The sequence below is a fragment of the Trichoderma breve genome, chromosome 4, assembly GCF_028502605.1.
Source record: "Trichoderma breve strain T069 chromosome 4, whole genome shotgun sequence".
Taxonomy (NCBI): domain Eukaryota; kingdom Fungi; phylum Ascomycota; class Sordariomycetes; order Hypocreales; family Hypocreaceae; genus Trichoderma; species Trichoderma breve.
The window spans coordinates 4,331,471-4,353,593 of record NC_079235.1 but is presented as its reverse complement, the minus strand read 5'-3'; the positions used below and the strand labels follow the sequence as shown (position 1 = coordinate 4,353,593).

Sequence of the window (22,123 nt, the reverse complement as noted above, 5' to 3'; positions counted from 1 at the left end):
AGACCAACACTCTGGCGAGGCCAAGTCAACATTGTAATACTTGTTGGCCTCCGTCACAAAACCCTTTTTTCTTTTTTATCTTTGGCTTCATTGAACATAATGTTACCGCTACCTTTATACCGGCCTCACAGAACCAAGGCTTGAAGCCAAAGAGCCGATCTTACATCTTTTTTTAATGCTATACGCATCCGGAACAAAACGGGAAAAAAAGGCGTCTTGACAATTATTACAGCGACAAAATTGGACACCTCATTTTGGAGTGTCAAAAGCCTAATATTCGATTCACAACTTGTATCTATCAACATCTTTTCCTTTTCTTTTTACGATTCGCCTTTGCCGCACTGGATTTTTCCTTTATAGCGGGGAGTTTTTTGTTCTCTTTTTTTTTTAATCTACAGGATGAGGAGTTTGGGAAGCGTGTCCTTCGTATCAGAGGCATCAGTACCGGCGCAAAGAAATTTGTATGGAGAGAAGACCGCATACAACGCAGTGGCTTTTTGATTTGTTTGGGAAGAATGAAAGACGGGGAGTTTTTTGCGAATTTTTTTGATGGAAATGAGAAGGAAACGACGCTTGACGAAAAAAACACCCTGATTATGAGAAGGCTCGCTTTGAAGCTGGATCTACTACGCATTCATTCGTTACTGGGACGGCAAAGGAAGAATTCCGGTTGTCTTTTTTCTTTCTTTTTGTTTTACGGTGGACTTGGGAAAGACTTTTGGGATGGGAGAACTTGCAAGACTCGGCTCCTGATTTTGGTGTTCTGTTTGTGAGAGATCACACAAAGATAGAAGATTTTGGGCCTCAATAGCCCTCGCGGACCTGCTAAAAATTGCTGCCGCAACACGTTTTAACTAAGAAGAGAAGAAGGCCGGCTTCTTAGCCACTGCCTTCAAAAACCAAATATACGTTTTATCAGACATCAATTACATAGTTTCCAATTCTTTGTGATTTGACTTCATTCTTGGTTCTACTCAGCGATGTTCACATTCGAAGTGAGTACCCCCCTTCAATTTACTTCGACTATTCTACAGCCTACTGCTCCGTATACTCATATGCACTCAGACGGCAATGGTTTGGGAGACTAACTACCTGAAACGGGGACAAGATACTAGCCATGGGTGGCATCTTGGATGACGCTGAGCATCGACGATGAAAGCGAACGATGGGCAGCCAATGTCACTCATTCTACCTGACCCAAACACTACCGTGACTCTTTGAATGGAAATGGAGTAACATGTGGTGCCAACGCCAGCGAGCCAGTTCATCCCCTGAGCTAGTGGCCGCAGGTTCCGGGACCCAGTCACAGATTGACAAGATACAAGGCCATAGAAAGAACGCGCCATTTTTGGAGTAAAAGGCAAGGCAAGGGGGTGAGGGGAGCAAAAACACGCATTAGTCAACCTCAAGTCTCATGGGTCTGGTCTTGGTCTATCGGTAGTCCTACGGCTGGGGACTGTGCGTGTGTGCTCATGAGATGGAGATGGAAGTAGTGGGGAACGGAGCGAAGAAGAAAGAGGGGACCGTGTGTTTGATTCTAATCGTGGACTTAGGCGTGGCGCCAGTCTATTCTTTCTCATTCTATCTCAGTCCCGTTTGGAAGAGATGGAAGATGTGGATGACGCCAAGGACAAGTTGAAGGCTACGATAGACGAATACTAGCGTAATCCATTTGGATGTGGAGGCTGACGGGATTCTAGGTGCTTTGTTTGGAGAACGTGACAGTTAGTGGATGGGGGCCATTGCCACTAGCAAGTATGTGTGTGTCTGAAGCAATACAGTAGGGAAGAAGGGCAAAAAGAGGAGAAAGAGTGTTTGGGTGTGTCTAGCTAGCCCAAGGTTAGGTAGGAAAGGCAGAAATTGGCTTTCTCGGTTCTTCCTGGCTCGATGTGACGCTGTGGGGTGGGAGGAGCCGAAGTTCGAACATGGATTGGTGATGAAAAATGGCCACTTGGACGAGGCGGGATTAGTCGAGGAGCAGTGGGCAGAGGGGGATGGATGGGAAGGATGAGATGGGCTACTATTCGAGGAGATTGCAGATGATGATGATGATGTGAGCGAGGAGCCAATGGCTTGGATAGGCGTCGATGCGTGTGGAGATGGGCCAAGTAGCAGCTTTTGATATCCGGGCAGTGTTGGATGGATCATAGAAAGAGGAGGGTCTCGACTGTGTAAGGGAAGAGCTTCTACTGGCTTAGACGGGAGCGCCTGTTTCATTCGGGCATAGACTTGGAGAAAAGCTGCTTGATGCTTGATGAGGTGGTGTGGTGAGGTGGTATTCTTGCTGCAAGGCAGGGGTTGAAGAGCTGCAGACGAGCAATCAACGACAACTTGTTTCGTCCTAGCATCAGGTAGCGTCGATGCGGGAAACGAATGGGATTGGAGCAAGACGGGCTTGCAGGAAGCGAGGCAGAGAGACGGAGATTGGGAAGCTTTGCCCATAACAAGCTAAAGGGAGAGAGTGGCATGAGAATGAGGAAGAAAAAGGTGTGGCGAGGACTTGTGCCTAGCGCCTCTGAGCGAGCACATGCATGAGATGAGAGGGGCCAGTTGGTCCTCCTCTTGTTTGTTTGTTATCCTGGGCCTGACAAATGGGATTGGCGGAAGGGCGAGATTTTGGGTGTGAGGCGGCAGACGGTGATTGGGGCGATTTGGGCAGCTCTGCCAAGGGTTGGGTTCATTAAAATACGTGTTAGTGATGAAGCTCTCCATGATGGGACTCGGAATGGCGGGCGGATGCGGTCATGGGCTTTTGGAGATTGGCTTTTTGGTGGGCCGAGACGGCATCTAACTGGAGATTTGAAGGGGATTTGGGCTATCAATTATGCAGGACTGGTTGATTCTGATTTGATGGCCGAGACGAAACTTGTCTGGAAACTTGATTCGGGGAACAAAGAAGATTGCCCAACGATCGGTTGCTTTTCTTTCTCTCTGTGTCTAAGATGTACGTCGGCGGCAGGGCGAGCACAGTAGCCAGAAAGCAAGGGGATGGACTTTTGACGCAGACGTACAGAGGAAAAAAGATGCAGGGAGCGTCATCCTCCCGCAAAAGAGTCATAGACATTTTGATCCATCCTGGCTTGGGAACCCGGCCTTTTGCTTTTTTTGCCCCAGAGTATTGGGATCCCAAGGCTGAAGGCTCCGTCCCGAATACCTGAGCTGCCCTGCCCTGCCCTGGCTTGTTTCCCATGTTTAGAGGCGTCATCAGACAGGAATAGTGTGTAAGCCCAGCTAGCTTTTCATCGAAGTCTGGCCTGGGGTTTGTTTTTAGTGGTAGAGGGGAATAACAAGGTAACGCGTGTTTGTGTTAGAGGCAGGGCGAAGGAGGATTTTAGTGGCTGGGGGAAAAGCTAGCAGGCATTGATTGTTATTTTTTCAAGCCGCTGCCGAGTCATCATCTTGCATGGGGTTTCTTTTGTGGGTGATAAGGAAAAGGAAGCAATGCCTACAGGTCCTCGTACTGTATGCAGCATGGCATGTAAGAGGAGTGAGGGATTGGGGCTGTGGTTGCTTCTTTTTCTGGCCCTCCAGGGCTATATCCTGGGATCCTGGGGAACCCTTGGCAAGCCGTGTTTTCTGCCTTGATGATGATGTTTGATTCCAGGTCAACGGGACTAACACAATGTGGCTGCAAAGAGAAACAAGAAGGCGTCATGATGGGATTCTCATTCTCCCTTGGCCGGTGTCATCCAGAGCTGCAAAGTGTAAGCCGGCTCTGTTCCGGTAGCGCCATCTCTCCCCTCTCATCTTTACTGGCTCCTACAGTAGGCTACCGGTCAGCCGTTTTACGCCAAGGCATGATTATCATTATCACAGCACGAAACAATCACAGTCAACCAAACCAAACGAAGAGAAACAGACACCCCCCGTTGTGTGATAGAACCTCACGGGACCATGAGACACGGCAGCATGGGTGAACTAGCAAGGTCGGTCTCTGCATCGGTCTGTTCTCTGACCGGGGTGAACTGAGATTCCCTGGCTGAGAAAGATGACTGCTGGACTTTTTTTTCTTTTCCGTCTTCCTTTCTGCTTGTTGGGCCGCAACCCCCTGTCACGCCGCTTCATGCCTCATGGCAGCCTAGCAGAATAAGAGAAGAGAAAAAAAGCACGGACTCGAGCCAGCAAGAGGAGAGGCCAATCACAGCATGGCATTGAGCTATTCCTGGGCACTCGGCAGAAGGAAAAGGGCAATGTTCCATGTCAATTGTCATCTGTCTTACTCTTCGGTGATGGAACTAGAGTGGATGGCTTGATCATCACACCGCTTTTGCTTGCGAGCTGAAAAAAGAAAGGAAAGATGAAAAAATAGTTCTACATACTACAATGGCCAGGATGATGCTAGTAATCTAGGAGAGGAGAAGATATTCTTGGTGGCCCAGCTGAAGCGCCAGGAATGACGGGCTGACATCCAGTGCTGGGCACCATGAGCAATAAGCGTGGGTGCCTTTGTTCACCGAAAGCGCGGGGCTGCTTGGGATTTTGCTGATGCTTGAGCAAGGCTTACCGTTGAGAATGTTTTTCGCAGCGCAGGATTTCTCATTGATTTGCTCATTGGATCCTTGTTTGTGGTATGAGTGTAAGTCCGGAGTTGGAATCATGCCGTGCCGCATCTCTCAGGCCGGCTGTAAGTTACCGAGCGGCATTGCATGATGATGCTACACACAATATGTAGGACTACGGAATAATACTTGCTCAAAAGACGCGGCACAGGGTTCGAGGCTTAGATCGAGGCAGACGGCGAGGAAGAATGAACGGGCAAGCAGACTCACTCGCTCACTCACTCACTCACCTACTCCAACTTTGCACACTCATCAAAGTCTCGACTCAAGCTCGCGCACACGGCCGAGTCCGTTTCCGTCCTTGCATGAAATTTGCATGAATCCAATGCAACTCCTCTCCACCGTCGCTTCTCAGGCAACAGAGCGAGAGAGAGAAAAAAAAAAGCACTCATGGCCACACATTCGCCTGCGTCCAGCTTCTCTGCCACCGCCACGTATTCGCATGTAATGCGCATGTCCCAATAGCGCCACTGCCAGCATGCATGTCTCTCCAGAAGCGGGAGACTAAGAAAATCCGCCATGTGCGAAGAGAGAGGCCAGGCGAAAAAGCTGTACTGCGTATGACCACTTATCCTTGCCGGGGTTACTCGTCTGTTGCTACCCGTTATAGGTGGCATCAGGGCTCTTCTGCTAGCATGGACGAGTACCACAATGCATGCAGAGGACCTCGGCCATGTACAAGTACAGTTATCGTATGCCCTTCTGGACGAAGATGAGTGGACGAAGGCGAGCAGCAAAGAGGGTCAGGCGGCGTTTGGGCTTGCGCTACTGCTGGTGACACGAAAGAGCACGCAGTCACATGCGGTGCTTACTGCTTGTGGGAAATAGTGGACTGTGGTCTCTTTTGTTTTGTCTGTTTCCTTTTTGTGAGCTCTCATATTGGCCTGTTGCTATGGGTGAGAAGGGGGAACGAAAAGGTGAGAGTTGATAGGGTCGAGGGTTTCGGCTGGAGCCTTTTGTTTTTTGCTTGGGCTGCTGTGCATGCCAAGTTTGGGCGACAATTCTATGTAGTACTTGTCTTTGGTTCCTTGATTTCGTGTTAACCATGCTTATTTCTTGATTTATTAATTTTCAGGGCACCGTGGCGATGATTGGGTTGCCATCTGTCAGGGCCAAGGACGGAATGGCTCTCGCTTGCAGCATCAGGCACGAGTGTCATTTCTATTCTGTGTGATTTGCCGTCTGATGAAGCTCACGCTGCATCGATGCAGTAAGAAGACGGCTCGGAGAGCAAGCACCTCAAGGGGGGTATCACGGAGGACTCCGTACGACCAGACCAGCCTCAACGTCTACTCTGGGGGCTTACATCCAGACCGCGGCAAGCAATGCGGTCAGAAAGATCTCATGTTACAGGTAATTTTTCTCCTTGTTTTTTTCTTGGACATGCAACCCCGAGTCAACTAGCAACAAGGAACGGGAACTCAATGGACAAGAACTACTACGACTTACTATCTGCAACTGCCGGGCTGCTCTCCACAATTCGCGGAAAGATGTCGGTCTTCATGTTACATTTACGTGCCATGGCCCTGAATTAGTTAAAGCGATGAGAAGAAGCGGCAGGTTATTTGACTGCTGACTGCCTTTTCGTCTTGTGCTTGTGCTGCGGAGATCGACGCGGTCCACCGGCAGTTGATTGTGTAGTTTCACTTACAAGCACTGTACAGTAGAGTAGCAGTTGAACTTTGTAATCGTAGATGGGCCTGGATTTCGTGAGATGAAAGGGACGACGCGATTTTAGGCCCGTGTGAAGTTCAGCTGGTGGAATGATACCAGTTGTGCCCATCGGTAGTCTCCCACGTAGCTGAGTCCTAGACCGTCTATGTCATCCGCCGACAACATGAAGTGCCGATACTCTAGCGCGGAATCGGCGATACTGTATTCTGTAATACTCCGTTTCGATGTACTCGTTTCTTGGCTTTGACTTGGGCATCGTGCCGACATTGGGCTGCAAAACACGGTACACGGCCGGTGTCTGATACAAAGGCAGGGCGAAGTGTTGCCCTTTGGCTCTCGGCATCTGCTTTCATTGGAAGAATCCTGGGCTGTCGGGCACGGAGGATCACCGGACCCCCAAAACGCCAAAAGACGCCGTGTGGGAATTGGCAAAGTGTAAAAAGGTTCAAGCCCGACCCGGTGCCATTGCGTTGGAATGAAGCCAGGAGAGGATTTGGCGATGGCGACACAATTTCCCTCTCCTCTCCCGTACTGTATCTAACTAGGCTGGCATTGGTCTAGCCAAGCCACTTTGTGAGATTGTGTGATTTGATCGGGAGACGATCCATTCTTTTGTTCTCAGTGGTGGCAGTGTTGTGTAAAGAAGGACACTGTCCATGTCATGCAAAGAGCAAACAAACCATCGCCGGCTATCGCCCAAAAGTCAAAACTGTCTTGCTAAGCACGGGATGGCGTTTGACCTCGTTTGCCCCAATTGGGCTGAGAAGCTGCAGTGAGGCCACTCTCCATTGTATCTTCTCGAGCCCAAGCAGTGGCAAAGGTTTATTGTTGGATTGGTCACGGGGGGTTTTGGTGGGATTACCGGCCGACACGCCGCTCCGGGATGCGGGCGGCCGAGCCGGTACTGCCGGAGTTGCGTAAACTTGCCTCGCCGCGGAGGAAGCAATAGTAGAAGCTCAATAGGGGCAGAAGCAGTAGCAGTAGCAAAGCCTGTATTTCCGGAGCCATGGAATGTTTGAAGCTTGCGAGATCCGATGCTGGTGCGCAAGCCCACGGGATGGGATTTAGTACTACATGACTTATGAGGCTGGATCGGGTTGACTAAGTTTTGAAAGATCTGATGCTCGGCGGCGGAGACTTTTACTATCTAGGCCAAATTCTGATGAAAGTATCTTGCTTACACATTGATGGCGATAGATACATACAACATTCGTTTGCCACTTATGAGAGAGATCGTTGGGGGATGTTTCCATCGGTCAACTGTCAAGGAACCGCCGACGCTTTTACGGTGGCGATCAAACTAGTAGCCCTGCCGAGGCTCAGACAACTTCATGAACTTCTGAACCTCTACAACTGCCATCGGCCGTCTACTCGTCTACTCGCCGACGCAGTTTCCGCGCACTCCATCTCCAAGGCAAAACTCATCATCACGGAGCCAAACGGATCCCGATGAAGAACTCAACTTCCCGTCTCCTTTCCTTTCCGCGTAACCGGAGTAAACGGAAACAAGAAGGTTCTCCCTTCCAAATAGCATGCCCGTAGCTCGAAACTGAACCGCCGCCCCTACGTTGCGTAATACTGGAATGACACTCCACGGCATGCCGTGAGCAACGGGATCTGTCATTGCGGTTCCTTTTTGGGATTGAGGATTTTCCCATCACGGACAACCGGGGGGTCATGTTTGCCAAATTTCGGCCTCTTCGGAATCCGATGGCAAAGAGATATGCTTAATCAGGAGGAATGGCTGCCTTGCGTGCTGTGTCACCAGAACTCCTCGGAATCAGTCAACTCCCCGACGCCACGGTAAATGGACGGAAGGCCCAGACTTCTAGGCATCCTCCATGTTGGTAGACGTAGATTAGGAAACGACGAGGCAAGCTGAGTGAGGGTTGAGCAAGATACTTTCTCGCTATTGCCACGGCTCAACACTAAGCTTTGCCGGAATATGTTACTTGGTGAGTGATGATGACGAGGCAAGCGGCATGTGATGGAGTTATGGATGAAGAATCCTTTTGCCATGATACATGCTGATGCCGTCTTACGAACGGAATTAGAAATGAAGGCGAAACAACAAAGGCTTGGTCAGCGGCTTCTGATCATGTGGGCTCTCGAGATTTTGTGAGATCCAAACTCCGATGACGAGGAATCATCCATTTATGTAAGCATCAGCTCACTAATATTGAAGCTTTCGAACTCTTAGCCACCGGAAGTTGTGATGGTTCGGCGCCGGAGGGGGTCGGGGCCGAAAACCGGGGTGGGGCCGGGTCTTTATACCGGTGTAATGGTTACGATACTGGGGAACGGTGGTTGAGTAGATAGCTATGTGAAACTGCATGTAGACCGAGGGCCGAAGATCTATTATATCCATCAGAATGCGCTGAAAGATCATTACAAGGGTGAGAAAGACTGGTATGCCTTGGCTCATGTGCGATGCCAAAGTAAAATTGGGTGTGATTTGAACCCATCCACCTCTCGTCACTGAGTATATACACAACCATCCCATCAACTCTATACTAGGCTCTTGACAAAGAAACAGCAGTCATGCTTGTGTCCGCTTGACGACTTTGCATAATCAGGACAAATTCCCCATTCCGTCCACCCAGTCCTCAAGTAAAACTGCCTCGCCGGCGTCTCCTTCGACGTGTCCAGCAGCAACAACTCCAACCCAAACTCCTCTTTCGCAACCTTTTCAATCTCGTCCATCATCCGCCGTCCCAATCCGTGCCGTCGAAAATCGGGATGTACCATCAGCTTCCTGATTTCGCCTTTGTAAGAGTGCGTCTCCTTAGGCATCCTTGCGAGCTGCACCGTCGCAACGACCTTGTCGCTGTCGGGAGTCGTCGCTATGAGCAGCGTCGTCGTTGCGCCAGGTCCAATGACTGAAGGCAGGAGTTCGAGCCAGTAGCTAATGGCCTTGTGGTCTGTCAGCGGCGCCAGGAATCCGAGCGACGAAGTGTCTGGCTCATCGTTGATGCAATGCTGGAGGAGCTCTCGTAGCGATGTGAGGTGTTTTTCCACAACTGTGGCGTCTGTCACGGGGGACAGGATGAATGCAGGGTCTTTGTTGCTGCCCATGTTTGGTGCTTGAGAATGATCTAAAGATGCCTTGATGCTGATGCTGTCGTGGTTTACCAAAGGCACCGTACGAGGCTATCGACGATGCTTGTGTGAGTGAACTCGCTGCGGCTGCACCACTTTTGTCATGTAAACATCGGCCCGGGTTTTGACTCATTTACTGGTTGCCTGATATATCACATATGAAGTATGTGTGTCAATTTAAACATCGAGTCATCACAGACATGCCCATCTCCACGTTTGATAAGAAAGATGTCAATATCTTATATTATTAAATTGACATTATCAAAATCACGAAGAAATAAAAGAGGAAAAAAGACTCACGTCCACCGATAAGAGACCCGGCTGCCGACGGTTATTCGGGGCCCCGAAAAATCGGTCGGACCAAGTGGAGCGACTGGTCCCTAGACGGCATCAAAAGCCGACTTGATGCGGGGATTGTTGATTGTTATCGGCGGCTGTTTATTTGCTAATGGAAGGTGTATTGGCTTGTTTGGCGGGATTCGCTATAGAAATGTTTGGCTATTGTAGCTGTAGGACATGGCGGTTTCCTTGTAGTACAATTCCACGGCTGTGTTGGTGATATATTGTCGGCAGTGCGATGAGCTGCTGGGGGGAAAGCAACCGCAGACATCACCCCACTGCGTCCCTACACGATAGCTGTTTGGTTAAATAGAGTAACGCTGTCAGGGGTCGTTTATATCCAGAGCTATCATGGCAAAGCATCCTAACTTGAAACTTGCTGGGTGTGCAAACCACTGAGGCTGTCTCATATTCGCATTGTAGCGCGGCACAGATATTGGTGCCGAGTGACAGCCTGCCTAATACGGCCCTCCAATAGCCCTCCTGAGGTGCTTTATTCGCTGAATCAACGTAATGGGGATCTGAACCTGTCGATCACCGTTCCGGGGCACATGGCTTGAATTAGATACGCTGCATGCCACTTGCAAACTCTTCCATAGATTCAGATTCGACATGAGTCATAACGGGATCAATCGAGCACCGTCTCTAGGTATGAATATTCATGTAAAACAAGTTGAGATTACATCCTTGATTTAAACGCATCCATATAGTAACAAAATTCTCAGTGACAATGGCAAACCTGATAACCCATTGCCAAACCCCATCACTTACAATCATGGGGGGTAACGCTTCCCATATTTGCTATCTTCCCGACACCCAATTTCCAGAATCTCAAAGTAATCACCCATGGTGAGACACTGTTTCACCCCCATTTTGGCTCTGAAAAAGAAAAAGGAAAATCCCAAAGCTGCAATCAAAAATTGAAAACCTAGTTCGTTCGTGATGTCCAACACCATCAAGCATCCTACTACACCGCTGCGAAGGCCTAAACATGGGATTAAGTCTCGACACACCGCTCACGAAACGGCACTGCAAGCAAACATGAGAAGAAAATAGCAGCTACAAAAGTACACAATTAAACTATAAAGCTCCCTTGAAATCCCACGAGAGCTTCTCTTTTCTCCTCAACAAGTTCTCTCACAAGCAAATACATCAAGGATCACCACTCGCTAGCTTTTCTCTCAAACACTTTCATTTCCAAAGGCGTTCACTTCCAAATACTCTCATTCGAAACAATTTCACAATGGTTTCTTTCATTGCCACCACTCTCACTGCTCTCTGCCTGGCCCTCGCCAGCTCTGCGGCTCCCACTGAGGCAGAAGTTCACGCAGCTTCTGCCCACAGCGGCTCCGTCACCTGGTATAATACCGGCCTCGGCGCCTGCGGCCAAACTAACAACGACAACGAACTCGTTTGCGCCGTCTCGCACTCTCTCTACGACAGCCAGCATCCATGTGGCCGTAAGATCCGTGTCAACTACCGGGACAAATCCGCAGTCATGACTGTTGTCGACCGCTGCGCGGGATGCGCGGAAAACGACCTTGATCTCTCGCCTGCTGCTTTCCGCGCTGCAATTGGCGAACTTGATATTGGTCGTACTACTGCCACTTGGGACTGGGCTTAGATTAGCTTGGCCATTGCGATGCACTTTGGGTTCTTTGTCGAAATGGTTTGATAGATGGAGAGGATTGATGATAGGGGAAGGGAACAAGGAGTCATGATCATGGCGTTATGAAAGATGGATGGATGAGATAGATTAGCATGACTCGAGCGAATTGACACGAACCCAACTTTATTTATTCCATACCAGCCCATCCGTTGCATTTCTCTTTGCCTTGGATGTTTGCATCTCGTCCTATTGCCTTATTGCCTCCTTTCCAACAAACAACGACAATACCCTCCCGCGTGATGCCTATATTTCATCGAGGCTACTTAAAACAAACATCATTACCTCCAATAGCATTCTTCCAAGAGGAAATTGAACAAACTGTCGTCCAACGTCCGACGCTTCGGCCCGTCCAACCCCACTCACAAACCCCTGAGCCGGACAAACCCGGGGCCAATGGAATGCTATGGCACAGAGAGCGACAGTAATAGAGCAAACACCAAGCTTTTGGCGATAGGATCAATACTATTGCTATACCAAGAAATGTACAACAGCAGAGAACCCTATCCTGCCCAATCATTCAGTTATACTGCATATGAGTCGAAACGATGGTGTCCTTGGCGATAACGCAACGGGCTACATGTGTTTCTGATCCTGGGTATTTAATTTACATGCACTCATTGAACCTAGAATGCAATCATGACTGGAAGACATCTCTATATTGGTGTTCATTTCTTCGAAACGCTCTTGGCACTGCAATACAACAATATCGTTGTCAGCCCAACCATGCATGTACAGTATCGCAACTTACTAGCAGCCTGTAGACCTTCACCAAACCTGACGCATGCAAGCTGGCAAGACGACGAGATGCTTTACTTGAGTCACCAGAACTCCCCTGTTTGCCCATGTAGGCGGCTGAATTAGAGAGCAAGGATACCCATTCGCATCCGTTCCTTGTTCTACATGTCGCTTTGGGCTCCATTGCACCCCATCACACTCCCATACCGAATCTCAAGCCTAACTAATAACCTCAGAATGTCTCTCACGCAGTGCTCATCAAAAAATTAATACCCTCGTCATACATGGCAAGTTTGGCCCTGTCGGTTCACCAGCTCCAAGACGACGTTCCCAGCTTGAAACCTCAACGTCATCCATTGAGCAACCACCACGATGATACCAATCGCAACAGTACTGTAGGAATCAGATCATCTCATCTGCGTAGTGTTCATATTGATTTACCACACCCACAATCTAGTTCAAAGCGAAAAGCAAGAAAAAAAGTACCGGCCAGCTCCCCCGATGTTCCCACACAGTCCCGGCACTAAAAGCCCATGATCAGCGCTGCTCCATGACATCAACCACATAAGCTCCTTTGAATAGAATCCATGACGATGAATTATCTCATACTTACACTTCTTCAATTTACTGCACTGGAAATGCACCTGTTACCATCGTCTAACCGACTGAAAATCCCAAATCACAATGACAACAAGATCATCATCCCACATACCATTTGTTGTATACAGCTAGCTATGATCCCTTACGCACGCAAACTCCCTACATCTACTCCCCATCAAACACCAAAAGATCTTCCACATCTCACTACACAAGTAATGAGACATACCCTCCCTCCCACAACATCGCCTCATCCCGTCCACCCCATCTCGATCTCGATCTCCATCTCACACTCCCCCCTACGACAAGCAAACATCCCAAGCCCTGCTTTTCATCCCAAAAACTCATCCCATTAATCCCTCACCACGACACAAACACAAACATTACCTTCGTGAAACACCAAAAAAGACCTCTTATCGGAATAAATGATCCTCGTCCCTAAACACCTTCAGCTTCCCTCCCATATAATATAGTGCTCAGCCGCTTATCCCGTCACACAAAACAACCATTTGCCAAAATATTTACCGTTACCCAAGCAAGACATTTACCGAAAGGAATCAACGAAAAAGAAGAAAAAACGCTCTCTATACCTTGTCCTCCCGGAAAGCGGCGAGCTCGGCAACATGTCATTTCTCACATGAGGCGTGTCGCACAAAGAAAGCCCGTTTCATACCGCTCTGCAGGCTTACCGTCGTACAAACAGTCTCATCCTTCAACATTCCTCATTTGCGCCATCGCATGCATCTCCTTGTGATACAAATTATACAGAATAGTTTAACATGTACTACATTATGGTACTCTATGGAGCAATCGTAAATACATTGGCGGAATCCATACATGGCCGCCACGTGTAAGCAAGAGATGTATCGTATATGTCTACCAATCTTTGCAACATGGCATGACTGAGCAGCTCGTATGTCCACGAGGTGTATGTAAGAATGAATCAGAAAAAGCGGGCGCCATCCTTGATGAAGAAGCACCATGAGCTTCATATCGGTCAAAAATGAGAAGCATATCCGGTATGTACATGAATTCCCGGCCTTTTGTACGCCGAAAGCAATGGTATCCTAAGCGATGAAATCGTACATAATAGACGCAGGCAGCCTAGTTACGTCTTGATGTCAGCGACAAAATGTTATTCGAACTTGCTCTGAAGAAGCCCGGAGGCATATAAGACGTACAGTTCAAAAGTAGGTAAAGCACTATGAGCAACCATGATGGAGCAATAAACCCAGGCAATAAACCATGAGGGGAACAGTCGTATGCCTCATACCTTCACTCAAGCTCTACACCCGTTGGCCCTACCGTCGCGGTGCTCCAGAGCGAGGGACGAAGAATGGATGCTTGAGGGCGTCCGCTGGCTTAAGCCTCTTGTCAGGATTCAGGGCCAGACAATGATCCAACAGGTCGATGAAGTGATTGAGCTCTCTACTCTCTGCGTCATTCATACCACTGGAGGCAGCAAGGAGTCGAGTGCGTAGATCTCGTGTCGGCTTAACAATGTTGATCGTTCGTAGTGCCGTCTTGCCGAGTACCTTGTCGCGCTCAACACTGACAAACTGTCCCTGGTCGTCGAAATGGGCAGCAGATAATTGACCCCGTTTATAGAGTTTTGGAGTGATTCGACCACGAATCTCCATGATGGTCTTGAGCATCTGATTATTGCTGTCTCCGGTGAAGAGAATCTTGCCCGTGTAGAGCTCGTACAAGGTGCAGCCTATAGACCACATGTCCACGCCGTAATCATACGGCATGCCGAGAATGATCTCGGGTGCTCTGTAGAAGCGGCTCACAAGGTAGGGAGTGATTTCCGTATGTGCGGTTGCAGCATCAGAACGGTCGATTGCCGTTCCCAGATCGCATATCTTGAGAATACTTCGAGTCTCGTTGACCTATAGTGTTGTCCCAAGTTAGCCATGACTCGCTAGAAAGGAAAACAGAAAAAAAGTCCCGCTTACCAAGATATTGTCAGGCTTCAAGTCAGCGTGGATGATGCTACATTTGCGCATATGAGCCAGCGCGACAAAGCACTGGTACGCATATGCTTTTGTCGCCTTCAAGTTGATGCCTACGTTGTTGCCAAATTTACGCAAGACTTCGCGCAAATTCATACTCAGATTCTCAAAGGCCATGCAAAGATGGCCTCGATGGTCAAAGGACCGCTCAAATTTGACAATGTGCCGTTTGTTTTCGGGATCAGCGTCGTTGAGCTTCTGGAGAATGGCGATTTCCGTATAGCCTCCTTTGCGAAGGGCATCGTTGTTTCGCATCATCTTGATGGCGACAAGCTGCTTGGTAGTGATGTCAACGGCACGTGCGACTCCTGAGAACATACCCCTGCCAAGCGTGGCCTGGACCTGATATCGACCGTTGAGAACTTCGCCAATACGGATCTTGTAATAGCCGTCCTTGTCATCGCCTTCAAGAATGCCTCCCTTATCAACTGCTTCCGCCGCATCTGTTGCTTCGTCGGGTGCTACCGTTTCAGTAACCTGGGCCTTGCTGGCGTACTTTTCCTCATCGAAATCCTCTGCAAACATGTCAAAGTCGTCATCCTCGTCTCCTTCGCCTGCAGATGGCTTCTGTGGCGGCGTAGTAGGCGCTTCTTTGGCAGGGTTCTGCTCAATCGCCGCTGCAGGCTCAGGCTCGCCGTGGATGACGACTTGACCATGACGTAGTTCATCTCTTCGTCCATCTTCCATCATGTCGACGGTAGGGTCGTAATCAGCAGCAGAGGGGCCGTCTTCGTCGTTGGCTTTGGCTGCCGCGTGTGAGTTTACGAGATCTTTGCCATCAAATATATCCATTGCTCCGGGAGACGGCACGTCGTGCGACAGGGGCGATCCGGGTGAGGCAAAGTCTATCAGATTAGTCGTTGTCGATAAGTGAGGTTTGGTAAGAGACTTACTTGAACGCGGAGACTGAGGCGGTTTGCTATCTGAGCGCTGAGACATTTGCGGCGTGTCGGATTGAAAAGAGGCAGGCGATAATGCTTGAGCTTTGGAAGTGGCAGCTCCGACAGCGTGAAGGAGGAGAGGCGTGGCGGAGCTGGATTTTGCCATGAGCTCCTCGCGCCTCTTGCGGCGGCGTTCGATCTCTGCTTCCTCGTCAAATTCTTGAGGCTCTTCGTAGTCATCCAGCATAGGAACATCCCTGCTCTTGGTGTCAGCATTTATATCGTGGTGGTATTTCTTAGAGAGAAAGCATTCTACCCACTTCGAAGTAGCTGTACCAGCAGAATCACCGTTTTCAGTAGTATCCTTGTCAGATTTAGCATGACCTTTCAGTGCCTGGTTTGAATCTCCTACGGAAGCTTTCCTAGCTGCATGATTGTTGCCTCGAGCGCCGACGTCGGCGTCATCGTACCGCAATTCGCGTGAGTCGTGCCGGTCAGAGTAGCCTTCTCGGACGAACCGATCACCAGCTCGTTTGTCTCCCCGACGGTATTGGCGAGGGGAAGGGCTTCGAGGGCGAGGCGACGGACGTTCAGAATATCGGTCTCGGCCGCGGTGGTATCGATCCCGGTCGCGACTCCGATCGCGCTCTCGGTCCCTACGACTGCGCCAGTCGTAGCCTTGGTTCGAATTGCGTGCCGCAGGGCGGTCGAGATCGTCATATGCGACGCGCGATCTTTTGGGGCCATCCCTCCTATAGTCGTCGTATGCGCCGCGATCATGGCGAGGATCTTGATCCCGGGCTCTGGCAGGAGGGAACTGATCCCTGTCATCGCGCGACCGCTTGTATCCTCGCGGTGGCGAGCGGCTTCGTCGTGACGAGTTGCTGTGTCTGGAAGTCGTATCGAAGTCGGGCGAGGAATGTCTATTCCGCTGTCTATCCTGACGGTCAACACCGTTTCTCTCTGCGTGCGACAGTGAAGTTGCCTTCAAATCTCCAGCTCTCTGCTCAACAATTTCACCCTCATCGGAGCTTGACGTCATCTTGAAGCCCTTTATTTATTTATTCTGCCACCGGACCTCTGATGGGGCTCCCTTTCAGTGTCGACAGAAGAAGTGTCAGTAATGGACCAAGGCAACGGGTGTGTGTGGCAGGCAAAGAGTCCAACCAGGTCAACGTTTTGACTCGTCCCAAGTGCAGGCAGGCAGCACGATAGCTTCGAGGAGGAAGGCGGGGGATGGTTTTGGGGGAGTTGAACAATGATGGAAGCGTGCAATTAAAAGAGAAAAATCAACCGGAATGACGAGGTCAAAAAGAAAATCCCGGAGCGTCAGCCAGTCGATGGTGAAATGTCGAGTGACGGCGATGATCTCGAGATGATGGCAAATGGGTTTCAGATTCAGATTCGCTGCAGACCGGATTTTGGAGGGTCTGGTCGTCTTAAGTCTAGCGCGGGTTGACTAAGCAACATGCAGGCCGACCCTGAACAAAGAATCAGCCTTGGAGGCCTTTTCTGCCAGCCACCACCGACTTTGTCGAAGTACAACTCTCTCTTTGTCTTGAGTTGCTCTTACGCTCAACACTGCATCTTATACTACATTTCTCTCTACAACAAATTCACCATGGGTGGTTCCAACCGAGAAGGTGATTTTCCCTCGTCCTGCCAGCTGCGGCCCCCGCGAAACTGAACTGCCCCTCTATGAATGTCGAGACTGACGGTTGAAATTTCCAGGCGGCAAGGCCAAGCCCTTGAAGGCCCCGAAGAAGCAGAACAAGGATCTCGACGAGGATGACTTGGCTTACCTCGAGAAGAAGAAGGCCGGTACGACTCTCCCGATATCCGACCAACCGCTGTAAGAGCGAAGCGACAACGACTGACTGACTGTTTGCAGACGAGAAGGCGCGCAAGGAGATGGCGGCCAAGGCCGGCGGCAAGGGACCTCTGAACACCGGTACCCAGGGCATCAAGAAGAGCGGCAAGAAATAAACGATACAAGACGAAGCGATGCGTTATTGAGAACATGACTTGGGACTGCTACTTCTAGCAGACGATGTTACGGAAAGCCACAGCAGGTGCTTTTCCGTTGCGACGTCTGTTGGATCAGGCTGAAAGGCAGCATCTGCGCTTTGGGACAAGGTCTGTAGACTGTGCGGCGAATATCACTAGGCGTTAGGAAATACACATTTTGTTCTTGTACTATCTGGACATGTGTTGGGGATTTGCTGTTTACGGTGGCAGATGAGATGCAGGCGATGCACATTGCGCTTATACTTGACTCTTGAAGTGCCGCTGATTCCCTATGGAAGCCATGCTACGGATTTGAATGAATGCCATGTTACTCCAGAAAATAGCAAACTACCTACGGTATGATGGCTATATGTATTTTTATAGGTGGGTATTGAAGATTTTATGTCATCTTGCATCTGCGTCTTGCTTAGTGCTAAATGTGAGGATATTATACCGGGGCCGGCATTCAGCAGCGAAAAGCGGCATCACATGCCAGCAATGGTAGCCAGGACAGCTCCTACTGTCCATACAGTATCCCAATATCCCATGCTACGGGAATCACATAGCCTATTGATCTCCTGGGACTAAAACAATACCATCAAATAAACAAGAGATTTTCCCCTCTAGCACATGCGCTACCAGTCCTAAAGCCTTGAACTCAATCCACCATCATTCGAGTGCCGAGCCCCAACCATTCCGCCAAAAAGGTCCACTCACGCCGGAGCATCTCACTTTGAAAGCGAACCCCAACAACTTACACGCTCTCTCTCGCCCAACATGAGCATGAAAAATATTCATTTTAAATGAATCATATTTCCTTTCATTCAAATCATCTACATTGTAAACTAGCAACAACACCATGAACTAGGAAAGAAGAAACAGAAAAGAAAGCATCAAAATGGCCTCCTCCGACCCGTCCCTCCGCCAGCGCCGGCCCTCCGTCTCCGAATCCCTCCTCACAACCATCAAGCAAGCTGAGCGCAAAGTCGAGCAAAAGCTCCTCCTCCTCTGGGACGACCTCCCCTCCTGGCGCCGCGACAACGCCTTCATCCGCTCCGGCTACCGCCCCATCCGCCCCTCCTACGCCGAGTCCGCCCGCTCACTCTTCTACCTGCACAACGAGTCCGTCAACATCTGGTCGCACCTCGCTGGCGCCATCGTCACCATTCTCACAGCCCTGTATGTTTATGTGGTTGTTCGCCCGCGGTATGAGGCTGCCAATTCGTCGGATGTGCTCGTCTTTGCGTGCTTCTTTGGGAGTGCCGTCGTGTGTTTGGGCATGAGCGCTACGTATCACGCCTTGACGGATCATAGCCAGGAGGTTGCCAAGTGGGGGAACAAGCTCGATTATACGGGCATCGTGGCATTGATTGTGGGAAGTTATGTGCCGGCGCTTTATTACGGCTTCTTCTGCCATCCGATCTTGATGGCTGAGTATCTAAACCTGGTGAGTTTGAGATAGTCCGGGATATTTGCATGTGGTGAAGTGTCTAACGACTGTTGAGTAGATATGTCTTCTTGGTCTTGGATGTGTTATCGTCTCCTGGGTTGAAAGGTTTAGGACGCCCGCTTGGAGGCCCTACCGCGCTCTCATGTTTGTCAGTTTGGGCCTTTCTGGTATCATCCCAATAGGCCACGGGCTGCTCAAGTTTGGCTATCAAACCCTTGAGGAAAGGATGAGCCTCAGCTGGGTCGTTCTGCATGGCTTCATGTACATATTCGGCGCATTTCTCTACGCGGTTAGTTCCCTTACCCAACGTACAACAATAGCATTTATGCTTTCTAACACATGCGTTCGCATAGATTCGCTGGCCAGAGAGGAGCAACCCTGGCGCATTCGACATCTGGGGCCACTCCCATCAGATCTTCCACATGTTTGTTGTACTCGCAGCAGCAACTCACTTCTACGGCATGGCCAAGGCGTTTGATCACCACCATGAAGGCATGGGCTCGCAGTGCTTATCATAGACGATACCCATAGAATAGGTAGAACGTTGGGTCACGCATGTACATAGGTATACACATATATTATGACTTGGACAGGCTGCTACTCTTACATTTACAAAGCGCCTTCTTTTCGCCGAATACATCATGGCGAATCACGCCGTGCCCTCGGGGTATTTCTCCAGTCCCAAATCAATCACTCTTACAAGTCCCGATCCCATAGCTACCGCTGCCCAGCACCCATAATCCTGATTTGGATTCCACTCAATGGTGGTGATTCTCGTCAGTGGCTCGTGCAGAGTAGCTCGAGACGGGTCCGTCAAATCGCCAGCCTCGTCATCGTCCTCTTCCCCCTCTCCCTCTCGCCCCCCCTCCGTGCCTTCGGCCGGCTCCTTGGCTCGTAACTTCTTGCCCTTCTTTGCAGCAGGTTTAGCCTCGGGCTTCGAGTTTCTGTTCCTGTCGACTGTAAAGCCGTGCAAGATGCGACAGACGCCTCGAGCAGCCGCTGGAGAGTCGGGAGGGAACAGACGCCCCGGCCGGTGCTCGTGCTGTAACACCCGTATCTTGTCTGTCGATTCATGCCGGTTGCTGAAAACCTCAGTCTGCGAGTTGAGACACCACAGGGAGCCGTCAGTTGCACCAATGAGCAGAAAGGGGTGCAGCTTTCCCACAGCCAAGGACGTGAGAAAACTATCCCCCGTAAATACCCTCCGGCAAACGGGAAAATGTGCATGGTGTAAGAATCCAATAATCGTGTTAAGCGCACTAGCAGATGGATAAATGGATAAAAAGCCAAGAAGATGGTCACTATAAGTTAGGAGTCCCGGCTGTGTATGCACCAAAGGTCTCTGGGCTTCAGTAGTTTCGTAGCTCGGAGCCTGAAGATCAATAACTCGAGCTGTGCCACCTACGGGGATTGAAGCAATAATGGTTGGCATGGTTGGATACCCTGATACCATATCTATGATGTCGTTGTGATGAACTGGATGTCGAGACAAGAGTCGCTGTGGATGGATGGACCAAAGCGCAATCGACCCATCAGAATAGCCGACGGCAATTCGATTGCAGTTGACCCATGTGATGGCAGTCGCTTTGATGCCGTACTCGTCGACTAAGCTGAGTACTGCAAGTGGTTTCTGTAGTTTGTCTGTTATTTTGTTAGCTAAAGGGTCGTCTCAAACAATGCAAATGTCAGGGCTGAGCTTACAGTGGAGGCCCTCATCTTCACCGTCGAGATCCCCAGCATCAGCAATGTACACACTGCCATCACCACCCAGAAATGCGATATGGTTGCACGATGGGCTCCATCTGACTCTTCTGATCCTTCCGTGGTCCACGCACAGCGTCTTGCGCAGTTTCGCAGGCTCACTCGACGGTCGAATAAACTGGTCGTCCGTCTTGGAGCTCTGAAATTCCCAAATCTGAATGATTCCTTGCTTCTGGAAATCTGGCTTCACGGATTCCTCCTCATAATTATATATGTCCTGATCGGATTGGGGTATGATTGCTAAAGCAAGCAGCTGTTTGGGGTTCTTGTCTCGCCGAGGCGCCCAGTCCATGCTCAAGACGAGGCCACCCACATCCAGCATCCATCCACTCTCCACCTTGTCATCTTCCTTGTCTTGGTCAAACGGTATGTTGCTCTGTGACATAGAATGACAGTGTCCGGGCTCCATTGAGATTTCTAGCTGCGTTTCGTGCGGACCCGTCAAAATCGGCATACTCAGCTGCGGAAATCGATACATTTCGGTCTCTGGAAAAGATATTTCTGACCAGGCATCGTCGGATGGTAGCGCCCTGACCAGCTGCGCATGCCACTGTTTGGCAAGCCGAGCTTCTTTGTCGAAACCACCCGGAGACCAAAAGCCCTTGTCCGTCGGTTCGTCCTCGTCTTGCGGCACCTTTGGAGGAAATATCGTCCATCCGCTCCATCTCTCTAGCAGCTCGTGAGCCATTGATATGCGCTCAGGATTGGGTCCGTACAGAGTCCTCACAAGGGCCTTGCCGCGCATGCCTCGCTCATAAGGTCCGACATAACCCTTGTGCTGACCCTCGGGTGGAATCAGTTCGATGTCCAGATACCCGGTCACCTCCATGTCGCCCTCATCCGATGATTTCGCAGGCCTTGTCTGCTTTGGCTGCTTGCTCTGTTTGGAGCGCTGACGGGAAGGCTTCTCGGCTCCATTTACGTCGCTGCCGCTGTCGTTCATCTGCACGTCATCCTCATCTTCTTCCTCTTCCTCTGCAGCACTTTGCTCCTCAGCGGCTGCGTCGAAATTGTCATCATTCTCATCTGCGGTTTTGCGGCGCCTTTGAGGTTGATCTTCATCCCCGGAGCTGAGGAAATCGTACTTGTCGAGGGTATAATGTTTTGTACGATTCGATCTTCTGGTTCTCATTGTGAGTCGCGCGTGAGAATGGATTCATGCAAGTTTTGAGTCTGAGTCTGAGTACCACAGCTTGGTGGAGCCAAGAATGCAAAAAATATACATTCCTTTGGTAGCCAGCTGGCAGGCAAGCTTCAGCCTCGCAAGATACCCGGGAGTTTGCACGTCATAAGTTCATCGATGATTATTATTATTTTTCTCGTATTTTTTGATTCAG

The 22,123-nt window shown here is 50.0% G+C and overlaps 6 protein-coding genes across 6 annotated transcripts; 3 read left to right on the top strand and 3 right to left on the bottom strand.

Annotated features, from left to right (window-relative positions):
- Positions 1-8,741: 8,741 nt before the first annotated feature.
- T069G_07594 (acetyltransferase (GNAT) family domain-containing protein) lies at positions 8,742-9,308 on the bottom strand (the record flags this gene model as incomplete). The annotated part of the gene is made up of 1 exon (XM_056174804.1): positions 8,742-9,308. One exon carries the CDS (start codon positions 9,306-9,308, stop codon positions 8,742-8,744), a length of 567 nt encoding a protein of 188 aa, XP_056028383.1.
- Positions 9,309-10,914: 1,606 nt separating this feature from the next.
- Positions 10,915-11,295, top strand: T069G_07593 (lytic transglycosylase domain-containing protein; the record flags this gene model as incomplete). Its single annotated transcript, XM_056174803.1, has 1 exon — positions 10,915-11,295. One exon carries the CDS (start codon positions 10,915-10,917, stop codon positions 11,293-11,295), a length of 381 nt encoding a protein of 126 aa, XP_056028382.1.
- A 2,678-nt stretch (positions 11,296-13,973) lies between these two features.
- On the bottom strand, positions 13,974-16,610 carry T069G_07592 (protein kinase domain-containing protein; the record flags this gene model as incomplete). Its single annotated transcript, XM_056174802.1, has 5 exons — positions 13,974-14,564; positions 14,631-15,532; positions 15,581-15,825; positions 15,889-15,898; positions 15,953-16,610. 5 exons carry the CDS (start codon positions 16,608-16,610, stop codon positions 13,974-13,976), a joined length of 2,406 nt encoding a protein of 801 aa, XP_056028381.1.
- A 579-nt stretch (positions 16,611-17,189) lies between these two features.
- On the top strand, positions 17,190-17,554 carry T069G_07591 (translation machinery associated TMA7 domain-containing protein; the record flags this gene model as incomplete). The annotated part of the gene is made up of 3 exons (XM_056174801.1): positions 17,190-17,211; positions 17,300-17,389; positions 17,460-17,554. The coding sequence occupies 3 exons, from the start codon at positions 17,190-17,192 to the stop codon at positions 17,552-17,554; spliced, it is 207 nt and encodes a 68-aa protein (XP_056028380.1).
- A 919-nt stretch (positions 17,555-18,473) lies between these two features.
- On the top strand, positions 18,474-19,543 carry T069G_07590 (hemolysin-III related domain-containing protein; the record flags this gene model as incomplete). The annotated part of the gene is made up of 4 exons (XM_056174800.1): positions 18,474-19,022; positions 19,084-19,173; positions 19,246-19,314; positions 19,379-19,543. The coding sequence occupies 4 exons, from the start codon at positions 18,474-18,476 to the stop codon at positions 19,541-19,543; spliced, it is 873 nt and encodes a 290-aa protein (XP_056028379.1).
- A 131-nt stretch (positions 19,544-19,674) lies between these two features.
- Positions 19,675-21,918, bottom strand: T069G_07589 (uncharacterized protein; the record flags this gene model as incomplete). The annotated part of the gene is made up of 3 exons (XM_056174799.1): positions 19,675-20,666; positions 20,727-21,666; positions 21,709-21,918. The coding sequence occupies 3 exons, from the start codon at positions 21,916-21,918 to the stop codon at positions 19,675-19,677; spliced, it is 2,142 nt and encodes a 713-aa protein (XP_056028378.1).
- Positions 21,919-22,123: the final 205 nt, after the last annotated feature.